The 27567-nt window shown below is 42.3% G+C and overlaps 1 protein-coding gene across 15 annotated transcripts in view; it reads left to right on the top strand.

The window, feature by feature from the left end:
• INVS (inversin) overlaps positions 1–27567 on the top strand; it is a 210454-nt gene that overhangs the window by 74471 nt on the left and 108416 nt on the right. For 13 of the 15 annotated variants that reach the window (XM_053262830.1, XM_053262833.1, XM_053262831.1 and 10 more), the window contains one exon: positions 15897–16070. In XM_053262830.1, coding sequence (XP_053118805.1) covers positions 15897–16070 — 174 coding nt within the window. Of the gene's footprint in view, positions 1–1597; positions 1681–15896; positions 16071–17207; positions 17275–27567 lie in introns of those variants that run through there. The other 2 variants (XM_053262827.1, XM_053262829.1) reach the window with 2 other exon arrangements.

Consider the following 27567-nt stretch of genomic DNA (forward strand, 5'->3'; position numbering starts at 1 on the left):
TGCTGTCTACATAGAGCAAATTCTTCAGATGCTACGCAGAGAAATAAATGGGCACAAAACTGACATTAAAATGGCAATCTTCAGAAACCAGTGAGGGAACATTTTTAATCTTTCAGGAGACTGGACTAGAAGACCTCCAAGATCCCTTCCAACTCTAAAATCTATTGCACTCTGCTGCTGACCTGAAAGTTGCCATTTTTCAACAAAGGCAAAGTACGACCTGAGATGGCTGAATTAGAATTTATCAATATTTTTGACTGTATTTGCATGAGGTTTGAATTGGTATTATGGATTACTGTCACATTATATATGAATTAACCTGAGCGATGAGGATTTTTAAAATCAATAATGCAGTTGTGAATTGTTACTGTGCTTATAAGATTGACGTGGATGGTAGCTCTTGCATTTCATGGCTATTTGGCGTCACTCCTCTCTCTCTCTCTCTCTCTCTCTCTCTCTCTCTCTCTCTCTCTCTCTCTCTCCACCTCTGCCATCAACTGAGATAACACTTCATGCATCTCATGAAATGGCCTATAATCAGTGAAAACTTGTGCTACAATAAATGGGTTAGTCCTGCAGGTGCCACAATACTCATTGTTGTGTTTACTCTCCCCCACCCCCGTTTATAGACATATTTGTATTGCTACATGTCCTTGTCTAATCAAATGGATGTAATCTGTTTTGCTGCTGCTTGACAGTGCTATGTTGCATGCCATCAGCCTTGTGGTTTACTTTGTCCACTCCAGACCTTGACCTTCATTCCTGGTCTTGCTTGTTCCTGGAACCTGCTCACTGCTGGGTTCTGTACTTCACCTTGAACTGTATCCCATCTGTCCATCTTATTTGGTCATCCCTTGGGATATGTCCCTTAGCTTCCTTTCAGGTATGATTCCCAGAATGTTCAACTGGTCCATGAAACTGTTAACCTCCGAAATCTTAGATCTCCATTGTTTACCTTGCGTACAGTCTCCTTTAAATGAGCACCAATGTAGGTGGGATCTTGTAACGGAGATGGTTGATCAGGTTAGAATCTATCCTTGTTGCAGAGCTGCTACTATTTATTTTTATTATATACATTATAGTGAATTTCATTCCTTTGGCAGGAATTTCTCTTAGATTTTTTAGACCTTAAAAATTAGCATTTAGGTATTTAGAAACCTCTTCAGGCAAGTTCTGTTCAGACTCTTAAATACGTTATCACTTTGATTTTATAAATGACTAATTTTAGCAGGTGCTGTTGTATGTCCTCTCTGACTGCAGATGGTAAATTTTATTCTCTTTGCAGCATCATATGGAATATATTCTTTTTGCCAAATAAGTGGCAGAAATATCTATGAACAATTATGCCTATACCATCTTCTTCTACAAATTAATATAGTTAGCATTCTGTTTGTCTAATATATTTTTAAAATACCTTCACTTTGCTGTTAACCCTGATGGTCATTCAGTCTTTTAGTATGAGGCACTTACTGTCTTCATATTAGATATATTAATTGTTAAAGTGTCTCTTTCAAACTTCTTTTAGATTACTGCTGGTGTCTTAATCAGTTTAGCTTATTTAAATCTTACTTTAATTATAGTCTTCTCCTCCCAAAGGCTGTGAGCGGCTTACACAATATTAAAGGTTTGACATGAGAGAAAAAGAAGAAAAGCAGGACCCCACCCCAACAAAAAAAAAAGGTATAAAATTCCATGAACACCTCCAAAACAATTCTTTCCCAACATCAGCTTTCAGTTCTATATGTTTATGCTGGGAGATGATCAGTGTGAGATTGTTCTTCTCCATCATTTCTGCAGTCCCTGGACAACTGATTGTTCAGGCAGGCTCCCAACACCTGTTGATCCAATGGCCATGGCTAGCCTGATCTTCCCCTTGCTAGGGCAGAGAAGATGCAATTTCCCTATCAGTCCACATTGATGGCTGCTGACTGGGGCCAGATTATTTTTTTTCTGTGATTCTTGGGACACCCACTTTATGGCTGTTGCAGATGGTCCTAAAGCGATAGAATAAGGTGCATCCTCCCACCCCCAAATGGCCCTCTGTTACTCCTGGGGGGGATTAATGAACTGGTTGGGCAACAAAGTTCTGAGAAGGCACCAGGCAGTGATTTTGTCCCCATTGAACTGATTAAATCTAATTTGGCATGGTGGTCTCTAGTATTATCATCACCCTTTATATCTTTTAACCAAATTGCATGTAAATCTCACTATTGGGGCTTGTCTATAATTATCCCGATGGTTAAAAAAGGAAACAAAACTGACCAAGCTAACTATAGACCAATTAGCCTTCTCTCCATAATTGGTAAACCTTATGCCATATAGGAAACTCCTTGATGGGTTTGACCAAGAAAGTGTACTGGCAGATGAGCAGACAGACTTTAGAGCTTGACCAGGGCTTGATCCTGAGGCACTTAATAAGTACAAGAACAAGCCAAGGGGTGCACTCTATGCCATCTTTGTTGCCTTTAAAGTAGCCTTTGATCACATTTCTCGTGACAGATTATGCTAGAAACTATCAAATTCTTCAGTCACCCAAAGGTTGCTTTTGTTAATAAAAAATCTTCACAAGGGCTCCTACTTAAGAGTGTATCGCAACCCACAGGGCCATTTAACAAGCCCAGTTGGTGCTGAGAGGGGGGTTAGACAGGGTTGTATATCAGCCCCACTACTGTTTAATTATTATATTGATGACATGGTGGATAGACTCTCTAATCTGGAATTTCATCCACCAAAATTGGGCAGTAGACATTTATCCATACTCCTCTATGCAGATGATGCCATGTCCCTGTCATGGTCTTTGGTGGGGATGAGGAAAATGTTGAGAGCTCTAGCTAACTATTGTTATGAAAACCTGCTTTCCATTAACCATCAGAAGACAAAGGTCATAATGTTTGCCAGAAAACCCATGATGCACAAATGGCAAATCAATGGGATTAGTGTAGCCCAGACAACTCAATAAATATCTGGGGGTCATTTTCCAGGCATCAGGTAGCTGGAAAGAGCAAACAAATTACAATGTTACAAATGCTCAGAGATCAACCAACGCAATCTTGAGATTCTTTTTTTCTTCGGGGGGGTAGATATGTCCCAGCTGCCTTCAAGGTTTTTCAAGCCAAAGTTATTCCACAGCTTCTTTATAGCTCTCAGATCTGTATATACAGTGATTTCCATCCACTTGAGAGGGTCCAATCTAAGTTCATTAGGGATATCTTTTCAACCCCCTGCTGTGTGTCAAATGCTAAGCTGCATTTGGAAGCGGGTTTGTCAAGCTTGGATCCTGTGCCTGGACTTATATTTTCAACTTTTGGTTGAAATTGATTTTTTCCCTTTCTGGCCTAGCTCCCCTAATTTTTAAGGATGAACATCCCTCTGATTGGATGCATCTAATTACTGAAAAGCTAAAGTCATATAGGTTGTCAGTGGAATATCTTCTCCCTCTAGGCTATCATAACGCTAAGGTGATCCTTAAGAGGCGTCTTATTGATATAGAACACTAGACAGATTTAAGCCAGGCGCCAAGCCTTGCAAGACTTGGAGCTACTAAGCCCTCACAAAAACCAGCTAAATATCTGTATGACCTGATATATTGAGCACACAGAAGACCCCTGGCATTGGCTCAGCTGGAGTACTACTCAGTACTGTAGTACTGGAGGGTAGGCATAGGAGAGTCCCCTACATGGAGAGACTGTGCCCTTGTGGAAAGGGGAATATTGAGACAGTTGGCCACGTGCTTCTGTATTGTTTTTCTATCATGAGCTGCGTTCCAAATATATTGCTTCTCTCATTCTTAGATACCCTGACAATTCAGATGAATTTTATATAAACTTATTTCTTTCTGATAAACACACTTATATCTTGCACTCAGTAGCCAAATTCTGTATGACTGCGACTAAAATCCAATCATGGTATGTCCGAAATGGTCAATTTTAATCGGCGCTCCTTTTTCTTTTGTTTTAAAATTTTTGTTTTATCCTATACTCTTTTATCTCAATCTTTTATGTAACAGATTCTACATGTGTATATGCATGTATATGTTTATATTGGTATCTATCCGCGTTTCTTTCATTTGATCTGGATTGTGTTTTTGATCAAAGATCTCAATAAACTGAACTGAAACAAAACAATCATTTTTATTTCTGTTATACTCATGCATTTTGTATTTTTCCCCTAATTATTTATGTATCCTCCAGATGTATCTGCATAGCTAGGCATCCATTTTCTCACAGGGTGTGTCAGGTACTCGCATGTATTGAATTTGTAACTAATATTGAAGACTGACACCCCCACCTCGACTATAGTTATTTAACTGACAGAATATCAGCTTTCTTGCTTTGGTTTTGGACCTTTGCCGCTTGGTTAATTTAAAAAAGAAACTGAAAAGTTAAAAAATCTTAGCTAGAATTAGCTAGGATCTGAAATTATTTTAAAACATCTTTTAATTGGGAGATTACCACAGTTCTGTGATGTCTAGAGGCCTTTTGCTTGGGAGAGAATGTTTAAATCGGGGTGGCTTCCCCATTAGGCAAATTGAGGCAACAGCTTCGTACAGCATGTATGCTATGAAGCAATAGGTGAGGACACCCCCACCTTGCCCCTAACATCACCCCCTTGCCTGGGATTGCTGCCCCAGCCTCATTATCACTGCCTACCCCCCTTTCCCAACCCTCTTGCTGAGTAGCTGGGTATAGGATTGCCCTGTGCATGTCTACTCAGAAGTAAGTTCCATTGAATTCAGTGGGACTTACTCCCTGGTAAGTGGGTATAGGTTTGCAGCCTGCTTTAGTTATAACTAACTTAAGTCCAGATATTTCAATGGGTCTGCTCTAAGCAGGATTAATGCTGGATGCGACCTGTTGTGTTTTGGTTTCTATTTACATACTTTGTGTATATTTGTCCATGCCCCTGGACAATGTTCTATGGATGCCCATGAATAACACTGCTGCAGAAAATCTTCGTTCAAGCATACTAACCAACCTGTACCCAAAGAAGGTAAGAATGTTTACCCAGAAATACTTGCCACATATTAAAATCTCGGAGACCATCTGGTAGCAATTAGTCCATAGAAGGATTGTCTATGAACCATACAGTATATTCAGTCGGTGGGGGGCGACTTCTCTTGAATAGTATAATAGCATACTTTGATATTAAATCTAGTTACAGGAATTTGAATAAACTGAATAAATATTCAGAGAATGAAGCAATTTTCTGAATTAACAATGGGATAATAAATCCTGTAATTAATTAAAATATTTCTTAAGAGCAAAGGAACTCTCTTCTTCCAATGTCATTACTAAAACAAAACCAAATGCAAAACATTAGCTCTGTAGATGCAAATATATATCATATGCTCAGAAGTCAATTAAGAGACTTCTACAAAATTCATAATAGGAATCTCATTGGTTTGAAGAGTTTCCATGCTTTGGAACAAGATTATATTTTAGTAGTTTTTGTGGAGAAGAAAATATAACATCTAGAGAGATAATATAAAATAGAGAAATAGTAGTATAATGTTAAAAAAAACCCTCTCAAAACTCTTTGTGTAGGTCTGTCAGTTCTCTCTTCAGGAGATTCCTGCACCAAGAAGATGAAATGAGATATTCTCCTGAGGAGATAGAGCAATCATACCATTGAGGCCAAAAGCACCTTTTTAGAAAAAATAACTTTCAGCTAGAGAATTGTCAGTGTTGCTTTTTGGAAAAGGTTATGTGTACAGTATTCTATAAAGGGTAGCAAAAAATCCCAAACCTATATAAATTTCTGTGGAATCTTCCATGCAGATTTCAGCTAAACTTATTTTCAAATAAGTTTGCTAAGGATTTTAGGTTAAGTTACTGGTTTTTGGATTTACAGCGTAAATAATGAAATAATAAAGGGTGTTGCCACACCAAAGCAACAAAAATTAGTCATGGCTTTTGCTGAAATTTTGCGGAGTCATGTATATGTGTTGCAAAGAAACTATCATTGAGGACAGGACGACGCCCTATAAAAATGAAGACCTTATTTTGAGGCTCAGAATCTTAAGAATACTGTATGCCAAAATTAGACAAATACAGTAGTAATGGGTAGCCCAACATTTAAGAAATATCCAGTTTCAGGAATTTCCATGCACATTATTTGCTGTGTGCAAATATATATATTTAATAGCTTTAGTTATGTCAGTTCACAGAAAGAGGTTCCAAAGGATCAACCACTGCATTAGAGCAATCAGAGCAACTTCTAGTTACTACAGTACTTAAATTTTTCTTCTTGTAATCAGAGCAACTTCTAGTTACTACTTAAATTTTTCCTCTTGAAGACACAGGAGCAAAAAGGCTCCAGTTAAACAATGAAGACTCACCCCTGTGCTTCCTCTGACCCCACCCACACTAAAATTCTGGTGCATTAATTTTTCTGTCTTTGTAAGCTCCTGGATTCTACTTTCTGAGAAATGCTTTTTACTCTAAGCCTTTTCTACCTGAGTTCCAGACTCTAGGCAACTTGGACTTCAGGTTTGCCACCTTGTGTTTGCTGTCCAGTAAACCCCAGAACCACTAGCCCTGCTTCTAGAACCCAGTGTGGTTTCAGAATTAGGCTTGCTGATGAGCACTAAGCCAGAAGGTTACCATGGGACTCCCAGCCAAGCATCTGCCTCTGCGCTCAGCCCTTCTGGCATGACTGATTTCTGAAAGTGGGAGTGCTGGTGGACATGTTGTAGTCCACTCTTACACCTGTGGTCTAATGGAAGAGAAATCCTCTCTCTGTTAGCTATAATTTGCTGCCAGGTTTTCCTAGTGGCATTTTTGAATGGGGGCCTATTCAAATCAGACGTGCTGCAGCATTAAGAACCTCCACCACCAGCAGTCAGAAGATTTGATTATTTTCTATTTTTAATTGTATGTGAACCACTTTGAGAGGCTTTCACCTCAAATAATCAGTCAAATTTATTTTCTCTTTGTCTCTCACACATAGCCTTTAGTCCATCTTGTTCGTTTGGATTTTTAGCCTACTTTCCAGTAGGCTTACAAGATCACCCTTGACCCAGCATTCCGTGTGTGTGTGTGTCCATTTGTCCATCCATGTGTGTTTCCCTCCTCCTCCAATCAACTTCGCAATGCCTGGACCAATATGAATCAAATCGGGTACAGTTGTAGCAATACGTAAGGACACCTCAACAGCTTAGTTTGTGTTGATGCCATCCACCCCAATTCAAGAAGATGGATGCATAAACTTTTGAGGCACAAGTTGGCTAATTTGTGAACAGCCTAACCCAGTGGTTCCCAATCTGGGAGGCTCCAGATGTTGCTGAAATACAACTCCCATCAGCCCCAGCTACAATTTATTGTGGCTGGGGATGATGGGAGCTGTAGTTCAGCAACATCTGGAGCCTCCCAGTTTGGAATGACTGACCTAACCGATTTGAACCAAATTTGCTACATCTGTAGAGACACATAGGGATACTTCAATGGCATAGTTTGTATGATGTCATAAACCCCCATCCAAGATGGTGGACACGTAAACGTTTGAGGTGCAAGTGGGCTAACTTGTGGACCACCAAACTGATTTGAACCAAATTTGTTATAGTTGGAACACCTCAACCGCATGGTTTGTGATGATGTCATCCAACCCAATTCAAGATGGCGGACATGTGAATGTTTGAGGTGCAGTTGGGCTAAGTTATGAACTGCCTAACCAATTTGAACCAACTTTGCTACAGGGTCTCATAGGAAATGATGCATTTCCCAGTTCCCTTTTGGAAAAGCTGTTTCTGCAACAGCAAAAATGATCATTCTTAAGATTTGTATCCTGCTCATCCTCCAAGAAACTGGCTCCCACTGTGTCCTCACAACAAGCCTGCAAGGGATTTAGCCTAATAGAATAGTGGCGGACATCCTAACAAAGCACTTGTGTAGAGAACAAAGGTGTGCTTGAGCAAGAAAATCATATCGTTCCATTAAAAATTGGTATTTTCTGAATTGTGCTCTTTCACAAATGAGACATTCCACAGGTTGTGCAGCTACTGCATGTTTGCAGTTCTGCAGTACTAGAATTGAACACAAGCTCCAGACCAGTGTTCCTTCTAAGGCGTGCACACATGCATGTGCTCACAAATTTTTTTAATGTCCACTCAGTTAATTTTAGACCCCACTCAGGTTGAATCAGGAAGGGGCACCTCTGAATGCACATGTGCACACACTGCCTTGATACTGCTGCCCAGAACATAACTCATTCCGCACAGAGATGGAAAAAATTAGAGGGACCACTGCTCCAGATGTACTGCTAGTAGCTAGTGCAACAACTTTGTACTAGCACATCATCCTTCTGCAAGTGATTTGTTAGCCACTGACTTTTTAAAGCAGAATACAGCTCATTCTGTGGCAGAAGGAATGAGCTCACCTTTTATGAGAAATGTGACTTTGTACAGTTAGGGTGTGTGTGAGACTGTCCTCAATAACAACAGAGTTTTAAAAATGTTGGTTGTAGATACATCTCAACATGACTCTGCTAAATTTCTCTGCTAAATGACTCTGCTAAATTTCAGCAAAATCCATGACTAAGATGCAACTCATGTTCTGAATTTTGTACATTTGGATAGATTGCCCCTAAAATATTAATTGTAAAATAATTTTAACAGTTAAAATAGCATTTTAAAGGGTGGTATTTTGGTTTTGGTTTTTTAAGAAGAATGAGTGTTCTATTTTGCTTAGTTACCTGGCCAGGAAAACGGGCTTTGTGAGATGCTCATTTTTCAGGTCTTTATTTGTAATAATGGATCTGCGCATTCTTATGTTTAGTCTGTGTTAGAAGTGAGAATTCGAAAGCATTGCTCTTAGCACCACAATAACCTCTTCTGGCCGCTACAGGCATGCTGAGATGTTAATAGGTCTGTCTTGGTCAGTTAGTTAAAACTGTTCAGTTGTTGTTGAAGGCTAGTGCCTGTTTGGATATGCTATTCATTATCTCTTCCTTAGTGTGTGATGTTTTCATTTCTTAATAAATCTTTTTTGATTTTTGAACAACCTACTCAACCTACTGTCTCCAGATAATCTCTTGGGCTAAACTTCTTTACCATCAGAGCATACTCTGCTGTGTGAGGGTTTATCTGGCCTTGGACTGTTTTTAGACCATTATCTGCCTTATTCCTTATTTGTTTCTCTGACCTTGGACCTTTTTTTTTTTTTTTTTTTTGCTATACCCTGCCTTACCCCTTCAACTTGGCTGCTAATGGACTCTTTAAAAAAAAAAAAAGCTTTAAATGCTGATCTATTTGCCCTGGGGCCCTCACCTCTTCAGACAAGCACAACCAATGTTTGTTCTGCTTCGGGGAAGATCATGACACCCATACATGCAAGATTTGTCTATCTTTTTCAAAACAGACTCCCAAAAGTAGAGAATTGCATCTTCAAGCCGCCATTTACAAACAGACCCTTTGACCGTCAATGCCAAGGTCGCACTCTCCAATATTGCCAATCATGTCAAAGCTGACTTTGGCTCCATTGACATCTGCTTCCCTGACCTCACAGGCTACTTTTAAAACGTGCCATGATGTGTCAAAGGATGACCATAAATGCTTGAAGAAGCAGAATCCTCCTCTCATTCCAAATACCACAAAGCAGGGTATTCGATGTTGCCAACATCAGTACACTTGACACCACTGAAGTCCAGCTTGCTGATGCCTATTCTGAAACTGGTACAGTCTTCAACCTTGACACCCAGCACTAGGGTGCACAAAACCAGTTTGCCCGTTTCAGTTTAAGTCTGAACCAAACTTGAACCAGACCACGCATATTCAGTTTTGGCATCCTGAACTACAACCCCTGCTCTAAAATTTTGTTTTAATTTACCACTGGGTTTGGCTGCCTCCAGGTGGGTGCTGCTGTGGTCATGAGGAGGTGTTCAGCAGTCCCCCCTCCCTCTAGTCTTCTGTGGGCTGGTTTGGCCCATTTTCAGGCCATTTTGGTTTTACCCATGGTCACAATGGCCATTTTGGAGGCTGCCACGCAAATGGCCAGGGCACATGTGTGATGGTCTCCAAAACAGCCATCGTGACCGAGGAGAGAGCCAAAGCAGCCAGAAAATGGGCTGAACTGGCCCATAAAAGACTGGGGGGAGGCCGGTGGGGGAGGGGGAACTACTGGAGACTCTGCAGCCGTGGCAGCACCCCTTGGAGGCCACCGAACCTGGTGGTGATTTAAAAAAAAAACACTTTAGAACCCCAAACTGGCCCCAAGTCAAACTGGGCCCTGTCCAACTGGAGGGCGAGCCCTTGAGATGAGCTGGTTTGATGGCAAACCAGCTCGACCTCGAGCCAGTTTGCACATCCTTACCCAGCACAATGTGGGGCCATTCTTTGTCTTTGACTTGTCCTTGGGCTGGATCGTTGACTTAGAATTAGACTGCCATTCAAATGCCTTCTCCATTGACTGTTCAATGACCAAGGTATCCTTCATACTCATTGTCCTTTTTGCCCAAGATCATCAAAGATGCTTCTACAGCACCTCCCTCACATTAGCTAGTTCCTTTTGACATCAGGGTTGATGACATTGCTTTGATGCCATCGACATCTACAGGAATTCCATCATCAACATCAGTGACTCTGCCAATCTCCACCACTCATCCTCCTGCTCCTTCAGCGACCTCTCAACACTGACCTATGGAGGTACTTTTCCTGGCCTCTTCAATAACTATACCGTTAAGGTCCACCAAGAAGCTGTTCACTCCATTGCCTTGACATAGATGAATACAATAGTTTGGGTGCCATGGAGATTCCAAAGACCCCTTCAACATCTCCATTGATAATGCTTCAACATTCTGTACCATGGCCTCCTACAGACGCTTCCTTCAAGTGTCCACTAGATCCAACTCCTGTGCCTCTATTACTTGTTCTACTGGCTGAACTGCAACCTGCTGTTCCAGTGCCAAAGATTCCCCCTGCTGAGGCACCTGTACTACCCAGGGGCTCTGAAGGCCCCACACCAGGCTTAAAGAAGCCTCCATCTGATGATGACTGTACTTCGGAATCAAGCAGTGTATCGGTTTATACTGAGAACCCTCAGATCCCTCACCATATTGACAGTATTCCAAATCATCCTTCAAACTCACCAATTGGAAACCAAATCCTATCAGATTCAGGTGGCTGAGATGGCAAAGGTCCCCGACCTCCAACTGAATTCTCCAGTCCATGCAGTCAATGATCTGGTCTATGATTTCGTAGCAGCTGCCTCCATATCCCAACATGCTGCACTCCCCATGCTGACAGTACTAATAAATTCTGCAAAATCAACATAGCAGCTCCCTTCTCCTTACCTTCAAGAGATTGGAGCATTACTACCAACTGCAGGAGGACAACTGCAAATTTCTCTTCAAGCACCCCACACCAAATTCTCTTGTCGTGAACTGTGCTATGGGCAGCCAATCTGGGCAGAAATACTCTGTTCTTACGGATAAGGAGGGCTGGAAACTTTATACCGTAGGAAGGAAAATCTACTCTTCCTCCTCCATCTCAATGAAAATCACCAGCTACTTGGCATGCATGTCAAAGTTTCATTATTCACTTTGGGAAGGTTTCAAGGACAGTTTACAAAGTGCATCTGACCCTATCCTAGCTAAAACAAAGAGCTTCTGTCAAAAGTTGGCTGACATCGCAAGTCAGCCAACTTGGTCTAAGCACAAACAAGCACCTGATGGAAACAGAGATGGAAACACATTGGCTAGTTCCATCTCCTTGAGGCATTATGCATGGTTATGCTCCTCATTTTTGCAACCTGATGTGAGGGATAAAATGGAAGGCTTCCCTTTTGATGGGGAAGGCCTGTTCAGCACCCAAATTGATGACACCATGGAGCACATGAAAAAACTGAAGTTTATAACCAAAACCTTCACTTCAACTTTGGCCCCTCAAACCTACCCTCAGTGCTTCAAATGGTATGACAGGCCCAGATACCCACTTGACCACTCTGACCGGAGAGATGATGAGACCTTTCCAGTTCTCCCATAAATGCCCTTTCCTGCAGAGAAACAAGCCTCACTCCAAGGGAAAACTCCAAGACGAACCTAAGCAGTGCCTCTGATTTCCCTGCCCACTGGACCTTCTGTACCCATAAGACTTGCACCTTTTCTTCCAGTTTGGCGTCTTATCCCCTCTGATGCCTGCGTGCTAAGTATAATTTCTACTGGCTACACCATAGAATTCCACTCCCCTCCTCCCTTCCTAGGTATAAAACCCACCCCACCAACTCCTGCATTGCTAGTGGAAGTCCAAGAGCTATTGTCCTAAGGGGCAATAGTACCTGTTTTGCAAAGAGACCAATGGGCAGGTTTTTACTCAAAGTACTTCCAAAATAACCCCTATATTGGGCAGCAGTGATAAAGGAAAAAGCTGAAAAGCATCATCTCATACTGTGTGGGCAGATGGCAATAGTAAACATCTCCTGCATTCTACCAAAGAAAACTACATGACTCTCTGGTCGCCAGGAGTCAACAACATGCTAGACCTATTTCCATGTGGGGATTTGCCCAAGGCACAGAAAGTACCTCCAATTCACTGTAGGTGACCAAGTCTACCAATATGCAGTCCTTCTATTTGACCTCTCCACAGCTCCACACGTCTTTACCAAGTGTATGAGCACCACCATCACACATCTCAGGATGCAGGGCATCTTGATATTCCCGTTCTTGGACAACTGGCTGATCACCTCCCCAGACAAATCCTTGCTAATGAGCCATATCCAGCTGGTACTCACATTGTTGAATCTCATGAAGTCTGTCCTGATGCCTCAAAAGACCCTGGTATACATTGGCTACATTGGACACTTTGTTGAAACATGCCTTCCTTCCTCAGGAAAGGCAAGACTCTGTTCTAAACATTATCCATTATTTCCATTCCAATCAACTTCAAGAAGCTCAATCCATCCAGTGCCTCTTAGGCCCGATGGCTTCTTGCATGACCACCATTCAACATCCCAGGTTTCACATGCAACCTCTCCAAATCTGGCTGCTCTCCAACTTAAGGCAAAATGTGGACAGCCAACACATGTAGCTCCTGCTACCACAATTAGTATTGGACTCCCTGTCGTGGTGGACCCTGGTAGAGAATCTCACAACAGGCATATCCTTCCATCCTCTTGTCGCCACATTATCTCTCACAACAGCCGCCTCTTTGACAGGATGGGGTGCTCACTGTGCAGGACAGCGGACCCAAGGCTCTGGAACCATCATCACTCCCTTCTCCACATAAATGTTCTACTGCTTCTGGCTGTCATTCTAACCATGAAGCTCTTCCTACCACTATTAAGAGGCCAGACAGTCCAGGTCCTGCTGGACAACAACACCATTATAGCTTATATCAGTCACCAGGGTGGCACAGTCCAAGGGCGGCACAATGTCTTTGCAACCTGACAATACAACTCTGATTCTGGTGCATAAAGCATATTTACCCACTGACCCTTCACATCAAGGGCACTGGCAGCTCTCTGGCCGACAGCCTCAGCAGAGAGATGGATCTTTCCTGCCAACATGAGTGGGAAGTCACTGACAATGTCCTTTCCACTTTTTTCCATCAATGGGGGACTCCCCAAGTGGACCTTTTTGCTACTCCCTCAACAAGAAATGTCCACTCTTTTGCTCAAGGGTGGCTGTGGGGAAGGGATCCCTAGGGGATGCCTTCCAGATCCCCTGGGATGTGCACCTGTATTACTTTTCCCCACCTTTCCCACTCCTGTCCTGTGTTGTAAGCAAAATCCTTCAACAAAAGACAAGATGCATAATACTCATGCTGTGGTGGCCGAGACAGCCATGGTTCCCCCTATTCCACCTATTTGGGGGCCTTCACCTTCCTTAGTGCCCTCAGTTCCTCTCACAGAATACTGGCAAGGTTCTTCACCACAACATTCGCACACTGAACATGACTGCCTGGAGGGTGAACATCTAGATCAGACCTTGCTGTACAAGAGAGAGCCTTCCACCAGGCGGAAGTATTTCTGCAAATGGAAAAGGTTTGTCACCTATGCAGAGGCTAAAAACTTTGAACCACCACAGCCTCCGTACGCCAGGTCCTGTTATATCTGACCTCCCTAAAAGTCTCAGGCCTTTCCATTTTGTCTATACAGGTCCACATATCGGCCCTCTCTGTGATGCACTCAGGTTTGAACTCTAAAACATTATTTCCTCATCCTGACTGCAAGAGATTCCTAAAAGGCCTTAATCCTTTTCCAGCAGTACGGAAACCTGTTCTTTCCTGGAGTCTCTCTCTTGTGCTCTCCACCCTTACTGAAGATCCCTTGCAGCCATTTTCATCAACTTCGCTTAAACTGCTCTCTCTCAAGACACCCTTCCAGATGGCAATTACCACAGCTTGCAAGGTTAGTGAATGGACTGCTTTGCTGATGCCCCCTTCACTATCTTGTGGGAGTATGCCATTATATAGAGTATACAATGAGTATAACACTATCCTGGTAAACTCCAGGCTTGACTACTGTAATACATGGGGCTGCCTTTCTACATAGTCCAGAAACTACAGTTGGTGCAGAATGTGGCAGCCAGACTGGTCTCTAGGATAGCATGAACAGACCATATAACACCAACCTTAAAAGAACTGCACTGGCTGCCAATATGTTTCCAAGCGAAATACAAAGTGCTGGTTATTACCTTTAAAGCCCTGAACGTCTTGGGTCCAGGGTATTTAAGAGAGTGCCTCCTTTGTCATGAACCCTGTCACCTATTAAGATCATCTGGGGAGGTCCAGTTACGGCTACTACTGGCTTATTTGGTGGCTACTCAGGGCTAGGCTTTCTCTGTGGCTGCCCAGACGCTCTGGAATGTACTTACAGTTAAAATCACAGTTTCTCCATCTCTGACTATTTTTTAAAGACCCTTAAGACACACCTGTTTTCTTTTGATTGATTTTAATTGATTTTATATCATAATTGTAAACCTCCCTGAGCCATTTTTGGAAGGGCGGTATATAAATCTTATGAACACCACCTAGGGATGAACATGTCAGGCAGTATAGAAATATGATAAATAAATAAAATATCTGAAAAGTAGTACTGAATTTTTTTGTGATGTAATCATGATCATGAATTCTTTTGTGATGTAATCATGGAAACTAGCTTGTTAAAAGAGCAACTGACAATATAAGTGTACAAAAGTCCACAACAAAGAGAACTGTATTCCTTTTGTGACTTGTGGGCCCATGTCGTAGCTTCAAGGACCCACTTTCAGCTCAGCTGTGCTTTTGTGATTCTTATGACTGTGATTCTTGCTCGCAAAAGGATAGTGTGCCATTGTTGGTGCTTGATGATCCTCCTTCTGTTATACAGGTCCTTCATTATTCACTGGGAACAGTGGCTCACAGATGCAAGTCCCCCTCTTGTGTTCAGGTGTTTCCTGTTCCTGACTATGAGAAAAAGCTTGATTTTGCTTACTGCCACTTACACTGAATTTGTGACTGTTAGCCATCTGGGATAAATCTTTTATCACCAAGAATAGCTCAGCCCAAGCTATGCTGTTCCAAGCAATGTAGGTGATGGTCCCTAGAGAGGATGTATAAAAGGCACATGGGACAGATAGATCTCTTAACTAAATTTCTAGCCCAGTCATCATGTATAGTTGAGTGTGACATGCATATTTACAGTGCTAGCTAAATATTGAAAACTGAAATGAAAACTGTAGCATCATGGCTTCTTTGTTGGGAATCTTTTGTAGGGGTAATTGTGTGAACATAGTGCATGCAGATTTGTTGCAAAGATAGACCAAATTTACATATAGAGATTCAAAGAGCTAGAACATGCACTGCAAGTACAGTACTCCTCACACCCTGGATTAATAAACTATAAACTATAAATGACGGCTTGTGAAACTAACAAACAATACTTTCTTAGTTTTAATCAACCTTTTTCTCCCTCTGTTAAATTATTCAGGGAAACTATCGGTTTATGAAACTTTTACTTGCTCGTAGAGCAAACTGGATGAAGAAGGATTTAGAAGAAATTACTCCTTTACACTTAACTACTCGGCACAAGAATCCAAAGTGCTTATCTTTGTTACTAAAATATATGGCACCAGGAGAAGTAGATACACAGGACAAGAACAAGGTAAAATAAAACCCAACACCTTTGCTTTTATTATCCCTGTAAAAGTTTAGTTCTTCATCATGGTCTCTGTACAATTCTACATATGAATTCTGTAACTGAGTAGAACAAACCTTGGAACATTCTATAACTAGAAATGTGATTCTCATGTCTCCCCACCTCAAGGGTAGTATGAGGTTAAATGTAGATGCTCCAAGGAGCAGTATCACCCCTCTCAGTTATTTTCTGCCACTACAGCAACACTACAAAGAACATTCTCCATGAGTTTTCTTTTCACAATAAGTGTTAGCAATTGATTTCATTTCTTCTTCCTCATTAATAGCCCCTTTTCCTCGACTTGGGCTTTGCTATTGTTTTCTTTCCTTTGGGCTAGTTGTATCAAAAAATTCTGTACTTACAGAGGCAAAGTCCTCGAGCCTGTTGGTCATGATTAGTACTTAATTGAGTGAATTTGTGTTGCCATTGCATGGAGCTTTTCAAACAGGCTCTTCAGAACTGATCATTGAGGCTTCAAGCTCTTTGTGGGAGATGGCATTCACCACCACTGTGACAGACTAACTGATGGGACTCGGAATATAGTCTGCCAGGCCTCCTCCTCTCCCATCAGTAATAGTACAGGACACAAGCTGTATCTGTATCTGACCCTATCTGTTGCTGGTGGTATCAGCCACTCTCAGCTTGGGGCCGCAAAGAGTCCACTTCTCTTAGCAGCCTAAAAACGTAGATACTAAGCAACTCAAGGATTTTCACAAGGGACCAGGGCTCTTCTCATGACAAACCTGATTCAACAGTGTACAAGATCCAGCCAGTCTTCCAGTGCTGTTTAGGTACTGGCCATTCCAGTCTTGGTTACAGGGTGGAGAAAACAGATGATTTTTAAACATCTGATTTTTTTTAAAAAAATCAGGTTTTTAATGTTAAGCGTTGAATATCTTTTTGAAAAACTGATTTAAAATGAAAACTGAAAATCAGTAATCTCTTTAAGTCTGAATTTATGTTTATTTTATAAAAGGCTGATTTTCTTTGTGAATAAAGAACTGTGGAAGAAACATTTGCATTAGTCATCATGCAGAACAATAATTCATGAATTACCAAGTACTTGCTTACCAGTACCAAATACTTGTTTTTATTTGTCCATAGCACCTTGTATCTTCAACAAATGCATGTTTTTCGAATAGCTGCCTTCCTGCTCCATGAAGTGATTCAGGTCTGTGTAGATAGCTAGCTCCAAGTAGGATTGATGACTAGTTCTCTGTGCCATGTAATTCAAGCTATGATATGCTTGCTTACGTCACTGGGCCTTTAATTAACCAGAATGAATCTCATCTTACCCCAACCCAAGCAGTCCAGTTCATAGGAGTGGTTCTAAATTCCCATACTGAGTGTACCCACTCCCACAACAATGAGCCGTCAACCTAAAACCTCTGGTTTGGGATTTCCGGAGGAACCCTTGCAAACACCACATTGCAGAGCCAGCATAGCATATTGGTTGAAGTGTTGGACTAGGACCAGGAAGACCCGAGTTTGAATCCCCATTTAATCATGAAACTTACTGGGTGACTCTGCACCATGTATATCCCAGCCTAACCTACCTCACAGGGTTGTTGTAAGGATAAACATAACCATGTACACTGCATGAAGTCTACTGCTCTGAGCTCCTTGGAGGAAAAGTGGAATATATTTGTAAATAAATAAATACAATTCAGTGCCATTTAGAATCATATCAGTGACTGGGTTCATTGAATGGTGTTTCCCATCTTCACAAGTACTTGTTGCAAATTTGGTTTTTTCAGGTGTTCCATCCTCAGTGAGGTTCCTCATTCCTCTCCCTGTTCTACATTCTCCCCTCTGGTGGCAAGATGGATTCCATTCCAGGGCTTCTTATTCAGCTCCACAGATGCTTCTCTTTGGGTCTGGGGCACTCATTGTTGGGCTGTATTGGTCAATGACCCCTGGAAAAGCCCAGAAAGGATGCACATTAACTCGTTGGAGATGCTAATTCTAATTTGTCCTGCTACTAGAGATGTGAACAAATCATTTTTTTCATTTTGATTTGTGTCCAAATCGGATCACCCTCAATTGGTTTTGAGTCCAAATCTGCCCCCGAATCACCCCAGATTCGATTTGTACCAGAATTTTCTGAATCTGAATTGATTTGGATTAAAAAGGGGTTCCGGGGCCAAAAGAGTGGGGTGGGTGGTAGTGCCCAATGGGTGGAAACTACCACCCAAATTTCAAAGAAATTGGGCAAAGGGGTTATTTTAAAAGAATGTTTGAATTTGGATGTGCGAAAAGCTTTAAGCTTTTCCTCAAAGGGAATAATGGGGATTTCAGCAACCTTATAGCTCCACCAGGGTGGCCCAGAGCAGGTTGTGGCCCCTTTGCCCAATTTCTTTGAAATTTGTGTTAGCCTCCACCCATTGGGCACTACCACCCAACCCACTTTGGCCACAAAATGGCCAAATGGTCAAATCTCCAAATTTTGGGGGTCCAAATCTGGGGTGATTTGTTTTGTACCCGAATCTGGGCAATTGAGGATAGGGGTGATTTGTTTTGTCTACAAATCGCCAGAATCGGCCAGATTCGGGTACAAATCATTTTGTTCCCGAATCGTTTCACACATCCCTTCCTGCTACTTGGGGGCAAGTTTATCTGGGTAATTGCCAACTGGGTAATTGTAGCTAGCTACCCAGTTCTACATAAACAAGCAGTGGGGATCTTAACTAAATTCAGGCGCATTTCCAACTGTATCCCTAGATCTGTGAAACTGACACAATGTCCACAATGTCAATTTCATGGGTTTCATCTGCCATGTCTCAACAATACAGTATTAGATAAATTGAGCAAAACCAGGGAAATCAACCATGAATGGTTTCTAAACACCAGACAGCTAATAGGCAACAAGGTAGGTGATACACTAACGTAATTCCGCTCCTGTCTCAGGAACTCAGTACAGGTATAGACACTCAAAACTGGCCAGCTGTTAGACTACCTAAGGGACCACAGCCAGGACTTCTTTAAGATACTGAGAGGCCCTGGTGACAGAATGTTCTCTTGAGGCCCTCTACGCTCTTTCTTTTCACTATATCCTGTGTGAATGTAATTTTTTTTCCTCATTTGGAAAAAATGCTAGATATGCATACAGTGTGTTCAAAAATCATCTATATTGACATCAAACTTAATATACCAGTACATTAAGATTTTATTATTGACAAATATATATACTGTTGATTTCACTTGCAAATTACAGGATTCCTGCAAATGGGGTCCTCATTTCCATGTTTCATAAACTAATATAAACAAATACAAAGTTTAAACATGACAATGCATTCTTCACTAGCTTACTTAAATGCCAGATGCTGAAGTTGTTTTACATCAAGTCTAAATTCTGTCACCCATCGCATCTCTCTTTTTAATGTGCTGCCTGATGAAGAATTCTGTAGAAAGCTTACATAGTTTTGTGTCTTTTTTAGTAGGTCTCAGTAAAGATATTGCCCAATTTTACTGTCACAGTAAATCTATTTGTCCTTGAGGTGCCACAGAATGGTTCAATAAATGAACTAAAGCCCACTTCAGCTGGAACTGGGTCTGGCAGACGTAACTAGAGAGTTGGTTGCAGAATTATAATCTCTCAGATTCTCTAGTCCATTTTATCTTGTACCTCACTTTAAAAGTGTGGGGCAGGGTGGGGTGGAAGGGCCAGTTATTGCTAAATTATTGGAATGATTGCGTCCATTTAGTTTGGGACAGGGAGGAGGGCAGTTATTTTTGTTGCAGGAATAACTGATTTCATTTCCAGAACATGAAGTCTAATTGGTGATGCAGCCACCACCAACCACAATTTGTGTTTCTAAATTAGTTAGTTCACGGCATAATTTAGTTAGTTCATGGCATAATGGCATTACTATTCCACAAAGGGGGTGGTTTGGTGATTTCCCCCATTGTTCAATAGTTTTTGAACATCAGTTTTGAAAGATTTTGAAACGAAAAAAGAGTTGGCATTACCGTCTATCAAGAATTTTACCAGTAAAGTATTCCTTGTTGGTAAAGTATGGGAGGTTGATTCAATTGCCCTCCAGCTAGGCTATCAGCCAAGTTAGCCCAAGCCTGCTGATCATGGAAATGCCCGCTATTAAGGTTATGGCGTTTGCTTCTTCACATAAACACTGTGGTAAATGGGAGAATGGGCAGCAGGGTGAGTGATGAACTGGGGTGGGACTTCTTGCTCACTTTGCAATGGCTGTACAGCCTTTTAAAACAAATGTCTGGATAGGTCTACTGAATAGGCTTTTTATCTATCTAGGTAAGGCTGTTGTGCCCTTTCTCAAGCACAACAGCCTTTTTTCAACTGCACTAGAGCCAGGAAAGGCTATCACATCTTTACACAGTACTTGTAGAAAGTGCTTAATTGTCTCAGCCTTTATAATCTTCATACAATATGGGATTGCAGAGAGACTATGAAGAGGAAGAAGAAGAAAGACAGACCTCAGGAAGGAACTTAATGGGGAATTTCAGAAAGCTATTAGTAGAGACAAGGAGCAGTACTACAATGACATCTATAAAGACCTCGAGGATGGAAATAGACACGGAGACACAAAGAAAGTTTTCCAAAAGATCTCTGAACTCAGAAGGAGGTTCCAACTTCAAATTGGTATGTTAAGGGATGCCAAAGGACAGAGAGTAACTGATTCAGATAAGATCAAACAGAGATGGAAGGAGTATACTGAAAATCTGTACAGCAGGGACATCAACATCCAAGATACTCTAGAAGATATTCCCTACGTGCAAGAACCCCTAGTATGGGAAGATGAAGTTAGATCAGCACTCCGGACATTACCAAGTCAGAAGGGTGCAGAAATTGATGGAATAGCTACAGAAATATGGCAGGCAACAGAAGAAGAATCAGTCAAGGCTTTAACCAAACTATGCCAGCAAATTTGGAGAATGACACAGTGGCCAATAGATTGGAAGAGGTCAGTCTAGATAGTGTTGGAATATTATTTGCAACTTGCTTCAACAGCCAAAAAGCACAATTGGTTTGAACAGCACTTAGCTAACTATGATACATGCCCTATCAATGTCACTTGCAGTTGTTGGTAGATCCCTCCATGCGATGGCACTGCTTAAAAGTATGTCTCAACAGGGAGGGGAAACCAGGCCAAGGCCACAAGCCAGATGTCTTGAGAGTGTAAGTGGGAAATATAGCACTTGGAAGCAAATCGGAACCTTTGGGGTTAAAGTAACACTTTGGGTTGTATACTATGCACAGGTGCAAAAGTTCTTTATGGCAGAGTATAAAAGATGGATGGCCTGCCAGACTGGGGGCAGCCGCACCCAAAAGCTTTTGCTAGCAATGAAATAAAGCTTTGTTTGAAACTTTTACACTGGTGTCTGGTGAAAATACCTAACCAAGAGATGAGCAATACAGGGAGTAAATCTCTCCTCGAACAATACCCATACCAAAGAAAGGAGACTTAACAGATTGAGCAAACAATTGCACAATATCCTTAATTTCACATGCTAGCAAAATAATGCTCAGGATCATTCAATGCAGATTAGAGGCCTAAGTGGAAAGGGAAATGCCAGATGTCCAAGCTGGTTTCAGAAAAGGCCGAGGAACAAGAGACATCATTGGTGATGCACACTAGATAACTGAGAAAGCCAAAGAATACCAGAAAGAAGTCAATATGTGCTTTATTGACTGCAGAAAAGCCTTTGATTGTGTTGATTGCTGTAGTGGTTAGAGTGCTGGACTAGGACCGGGAAGACCCGAGTTCAAATCCCCACTCAGCCATGATATTTTCTGGGTGACTCTGGGTCAGTCACTTCTCTCGCAGCCTAACCTACTTCACAGGTTTGTTGTGAGAAGAAACCTAAGTATGTAGTACACTGCTCTGGGCTCCTTGAAGGAAGAGCAGGATATAAAATGTATAAATCAATAAGTAAATACATAAATAAAATGTTGTGGGATATCCTTAGGAAAATGGGCATCCCAGAACATCTCATTGTTCTCTTGAGAAACCTATAGACAGGACAGGAAGCCACAGTCTAGACGGAACATGGTGAAACAGACTGGTTCCAGATTGGCAAAGGAGTAAGACAAGGCTGTCTACTTTCTCCTTATTTGTTCAATTTATATCCTGAACATATACTGAGAGAAGCTGGATTAGAAGAAGATGAGTGTGGTTTTAAAGTTGGAGGAAAAAACATCAATAACTTGCACTATGCTGATGACACCACTCTGATAGCTGAAAATGTGGATAATCTGCAAGCTCTAGTAATGAAAGTCAAGGAACACAGTCTAAAAATGGGACCACAATTAAATGTAAAGAAGACTAAACTAATGACAATGGGTATAGCAACCAGCCTCAAAATTGATAATGAAGACGTTGAAGTGGTGGATAACTTCTGCCTTTTAGGATCGACCATCAACAGTAAAGGATCCAGCAGTCAAGAAATACACCACAGATTAGCACTTGGTAGGGTTGCAATGAAGGCCTTGGAAAGGATATTTAGATGCCTTGACGTGTCTATATCTACAAAGATTAGAATCGTTCAGACAATGGTTTTCCCCATGACACTCTATGGATGTGAAAGCTGGACTTTGAAGAGGCAAGCTAGAAAAAGTATTGACACTTTTGAACTTAGGTGGTGAAGAATACTTTTGAGGATACCATGAACAGCTAGGAAAACAAACAAATGGATCGTAGAACAAATCAATCCAGAATTTTCACTCGAGGCACAAATGACCAGGCTCAAACTATCATACTTTGGACACATTATGTGAAGATCCAGCTCCCTTGAGAAGTCCATAATGCTGGGGAAAGTTGAAGGAAAGAGAAGAAGAGGACGACCAGCAGTAGGGTGGCTGGATTCGATTATGGCAGCAATGAATGCACCATTGAGAGACGTTTGGACAAATTGGACAGAATCTATCTATGTGGGTGCTAAGAGTCGACACCAACTTGACGGCACTTAATCAATCAATCAATCACTATATGAGATTGTGGAGACACTATGAAGAAGAAAAGCAGGTTGTTGCAGGTTGCTATCTGAGTGGTCATCTATAGAGTCATGCAATCCACTTCCATTGTAACATCTCTTCTTTGCTGGGCTGTCATTGTGATGATCTGAAGACATTCAGTGGGAAAGCACTTCTCATGCCCCTGTGCAGTTAGCTTCAAACTTCATTAAAGAAGAAGGGATTAGAGTCCTAGAATGTTCCAAGGTTAGTTCTGTGCAGATGTAGAAGTAAGTGTGTGTGTGTGTGTGTGTGTGTGTGTGTGTGTGTGTGTGTGTGTGTGTCTGTACAGAGGACCACTTGTGGAATATCACTTACAGAGAAGCAAATTGTTCTTCATGAAACAGATAAGATCTGGAAGTGATATGTTGTCATCATGAGAAATGGGTTACTGCGCCTTTGCAGGGACCTCTCGGATGGATTAACTAGCTCCTCTTTGGTGCCCGTCCCTGCTGTGCACGTGACCTGTGCCTTGCTTTTCTTGGCAGTCGGGTGCCATTTTGTCTTTTTCGACCGCTGATGCATTGAGACCTCTGGTTCATTGCCCCTCAGTTTATAGAAAAGAAAATGTTACTTCGGATAGATTTGTAGTGTTTGATTTTTGGACAATGACTCGACTATTCTTCGCCTTTTCCCCTTGGACTTGATTGATTACTTACATAAGAACATAAGAACAGCCCTGCTGGATCAGGCTCAAGGCCCATCTAGTCCAGCATCCTGTTTCGCACAGTGGCCCACCAGATGCCGCTGGAAGCCACAGGCAGGAGTTGAGGGCGTGCCCTGTCTCCTGCCATTACTCCCCTGCAACTGGTACTCAGAGGCACACCCTTGAGGCTGGAGGTGGCCCACAGCCCTCTGACTAGTAGCCATTGATAGACCTCTCCTCCATGAAGTCATCCAAACCCCTCTTAAAGCCATCCAGGTTGTTGGCCGTCACCACATCCTGTGGCAGAGAGTTCCACAAGTGGATCACGCGTTGTGTGAAAAAGTACTTCCGTTTGTTGGTCCTAGACCTCCTGGCAATCAATTTCATGGAGTGACCCCTGGTTCTAGTGTTGTGTGAGAGGGAAAAGAATCTCTCTCTCTCCACTTTCTCCACGCCATGCATGATTTTATAGACCTCTATCGTGTCTCCCCGCAGTCGTCTTTTTTCTAAACTAAAAAGCCCCAGGTGTTGTAGTCTTGCCTCGTAAGAAAGGTGCTCTAGGCCCCTGATCATCTTGGTTGCCCTCTTCTGTACCTTCTCCAGTTCAACAATGTGCTTTTTAAGATGTGGTGACCAGAATTGTACGCAGTACTCCAAGTGTGGTTGCACCATAGTTTTGTATAAGGGCATTATAATGTTAGCCGTTTTATTTTCAATCCCCTTCCTAATGATCCCTAGCATGGAATTTGCCTTTTTCACAGCTGCCGCACATTGAATAGACACTTTCAACGAGCTGTCAACCACGACCCCAAGATCCCTTTCCTGGTCCGTCACCGACAGCTCAGATCCCATCAGCATACACTTGAAGTTGGGGTTTTTTGTCCCAATGTGCATCACTTTACACTTGCTAACATTGAACCGCATTTGCCATTTTGTCGCCCACTCCCCCAGTTTGGAGAGATCCTTTTGGAGCTGCTCACAATCCGTTTTGGATTTCACTACCCGGAAGAGTTTGTTATCATCTGCAAATTTGGCCACATCGCTGCTTACCCCTGCTTCTAGATCATTTATGAATAAATTAAAAAGCACCGGTCCCAGTACAGATCCCTGGGGGACCCCACTTCTTACTTCCCTCCATTGTGAAAACTCTCCATTTATACCTACCCTCTGTTTCCTGTCTTTCAACCAGTTAGCAATCCACACATGTACTTGTCCCTTTATTCCATGACAGCTAAGTTTCCTCAGGAGTCTTTGATGAGGAACTTTGTCAAAAGCTTTTTGGAAGTCCAGGTAGACTATGTCAACTGGATCACCTTTATCCACATACTTGTTGACACTCTCAAAGAAGTCCAAAAGGTTGGACTTCGGACAGATTTCAGTATTCTAGACTTAGGACTGTGAGTTGACTATTTTTGGCGACTGTTTTTCCAAGGCTTTGTCATCGGAAACGTCATGGCTGAGAGAAAAAAGACAACGTCAATGCTCCAGTTTTAAATACCAGGACCGGGAAGACTATAGAAAACCTTTTAAACCCTATCATAAAAAGAGTTATGCCCAACGAAACAAAAACCAAGGCCCTCGTACTAGCAAGGACAGTACCAAGCAGTCTCTTTGATCTAGGAGACTGTCCACCACTTGCACCATTATCACTGGCCGACGCCTTCAACACCAATGCACTGACTGTCTATGACATGCCTTCGATTCCACCTCGTTTGCCACCCAACATCATCAGACTGGCCAGTCATGCCTTGGCATGGTACCAGATAACATCCGACTAGTGGGTCTTACGAATTATTAACTCTGGCTATGCCATCGAGTTCATAACTTTTTGAGGACATCAAGTCTACTCCTCCAACCCAGGCCCTGTGGCAAGAAGTGCATGCCCTGTTGGAAAAAGGTGAGATAGATCCGGTGCGGTGAACAGACTGACTGAGAAGTTTCTACTCTCGCTATTTCCTCGTCCACAAGAAGGGCAGAGAACTCAGAGATATCATGGATCTCCGCAACCTGAATCAATATGTGGATACGCAAAAATTCTGTATGACAATGTTGAAGGGAATTCTTCCGCTCCTAGCCAAGGAGGAGTGGCTTGCCATGTTATATCTCAAGGATGTGTATTTTCATATTGAGATTCAGGGTAACCATTGCAAGTTACTAAGATTTGCAATAGGAAATTTAGCGTTCCAATAAAGGGTGCTGCCCTTCAGCTTATCTACAGTGCCCAGAGTCTTCACCAAGTGTATGTCAGTGATTATCGCCTATTTAAGAACACAGGAGATCACTGTTTTTCCATAACTAGACGATTGGCTCTTAGTACACAGTAACAGAGCCAAATTGGAATCTCAGATCAAATTCACTCTCCAGCTCCTGCAAGACTTGAGAATTCAAGACAATTGGGCCAAGTCCAAGCTTCAACCGGCCAGATCAATAGACTTCATAGGAGTCATGGCTCATACTTCTGACTCAGAAAAGTCAGAACAGGAGGATTCGCCTGCTAGTGAGGGCTCAGAGGCACAGCAACAGGATTTGGCAGGGAGACCAGACTCTGGAGCTGAGGATTTGGAACAGCTGCCAGACATGATTTCTGATGTGGAGGAGCTGGGGATTTCACCTGTCTTGAGAAGACATCTCAAGAGGCTCAGTGGGAGTCACGCAGGCGCAGGAGATAACAAGAGAGGAAGCAGAAGTGCTGACTCAGGGAAGCCTGATTGGCTGCTGGTTCTCTTGAACTATATAGATTTAGTAGTCTGTCAATTGCTCAGATGCTGTTAGCAATGTCGCTGACCGCAGTCCATGTGCTATTCTGAATTCCTGACTTTTCTGAATTCCAGTTTGCCCTTATTTATGCTTTCCTGCTTTGTTCTGTTAATTCCTTGTTTCTGGTGTCCTTCACTCTTTCATTCTTCACTCTGTGTTTTCTTTTCAGTTATTACTCGGTTATTGTTAGAGGGGGGTACCTAGTTCAGTTCAGGGGGACTTAATTCATTTACTATTTTCTTTGTGAGCCTTTTATTTTTTCCTTCGTGTAGCTTCACTTCTGCTTTCTGTTACCTCACAGGGGGAGTGCTGAAGGGGGTTGTAAATCCTGTTGGGTGAGCCGAGCTAACAGATTTACGACAATAGGGGCCGTATTGGATACTCAAACAAAATGGCCTATTTACCTCTCGACAGGTACCATCAGATCTGCACCCTTGTAAGCCGCTTTGAAGATCACCCCCGACAACGAGACAACCAGATCCAGAGGCTGCTGGCATGCAAATCCACAGTTCTCCATACTCATTTGCAAATGCGTCCTCTTCAGTTGTGGTAACTGTGGTCGTTCTGCCTGAACATCAACAGGAAAGTGATGCTCCTGGACATGCCTCCACGAGTGCTAAAATCTCTAACATGGTGAGGAAAGAAAACCTTCTGAGCGGAGTTCCCTTCGATACCCCTGAGCGGAGTTCCCTTCGATACCCCTGAGCGGAGTTCCCTTCGATACCCCTGAGCGGAGTTCCCTTCGATACACTGTGAGTCACAATGGACGCCTCCCTCTTGGGTTGGGGAGCCCACTGCAGAGCCCACCAAGTACAAGGTCTGTGGACAACACAGCAATGACGCATACACATCAATTTCTTAGAATTGATGGCTGCTTACCTGGCGCTCAAGTCTTTTGCTCCCTTGATCCAGAATACGATTGTGCAGTTATTAATGGACAATACTTCGGCAATCACCTATGTAAACCGACAGGGAGGCACAGTGTCGTGCTCTGTGTGTGCCTTGAGCACCCAGTTATAGACTTGCATATCCAAGAATGTCTTCTTAATTGCTCTCCACATCAAGGGGCTGCAAAA

Source organism: Hemicordylus capensis, chromosome 6 (genome assembly GCF_027244095.1).
Source record: "Hemicordylus capensis ecotype Gifberg chromosome 6, rHemCap1.1.pri, whole genome shotgun sequence".
NCBI classification, from domain to species: domain Eukaryota; kingdom Metazoa; phylum Chordata; class Lepidosauria; order Squamata; family Cordylidae; genus Hemicordylus; species Hemicordylus capensis.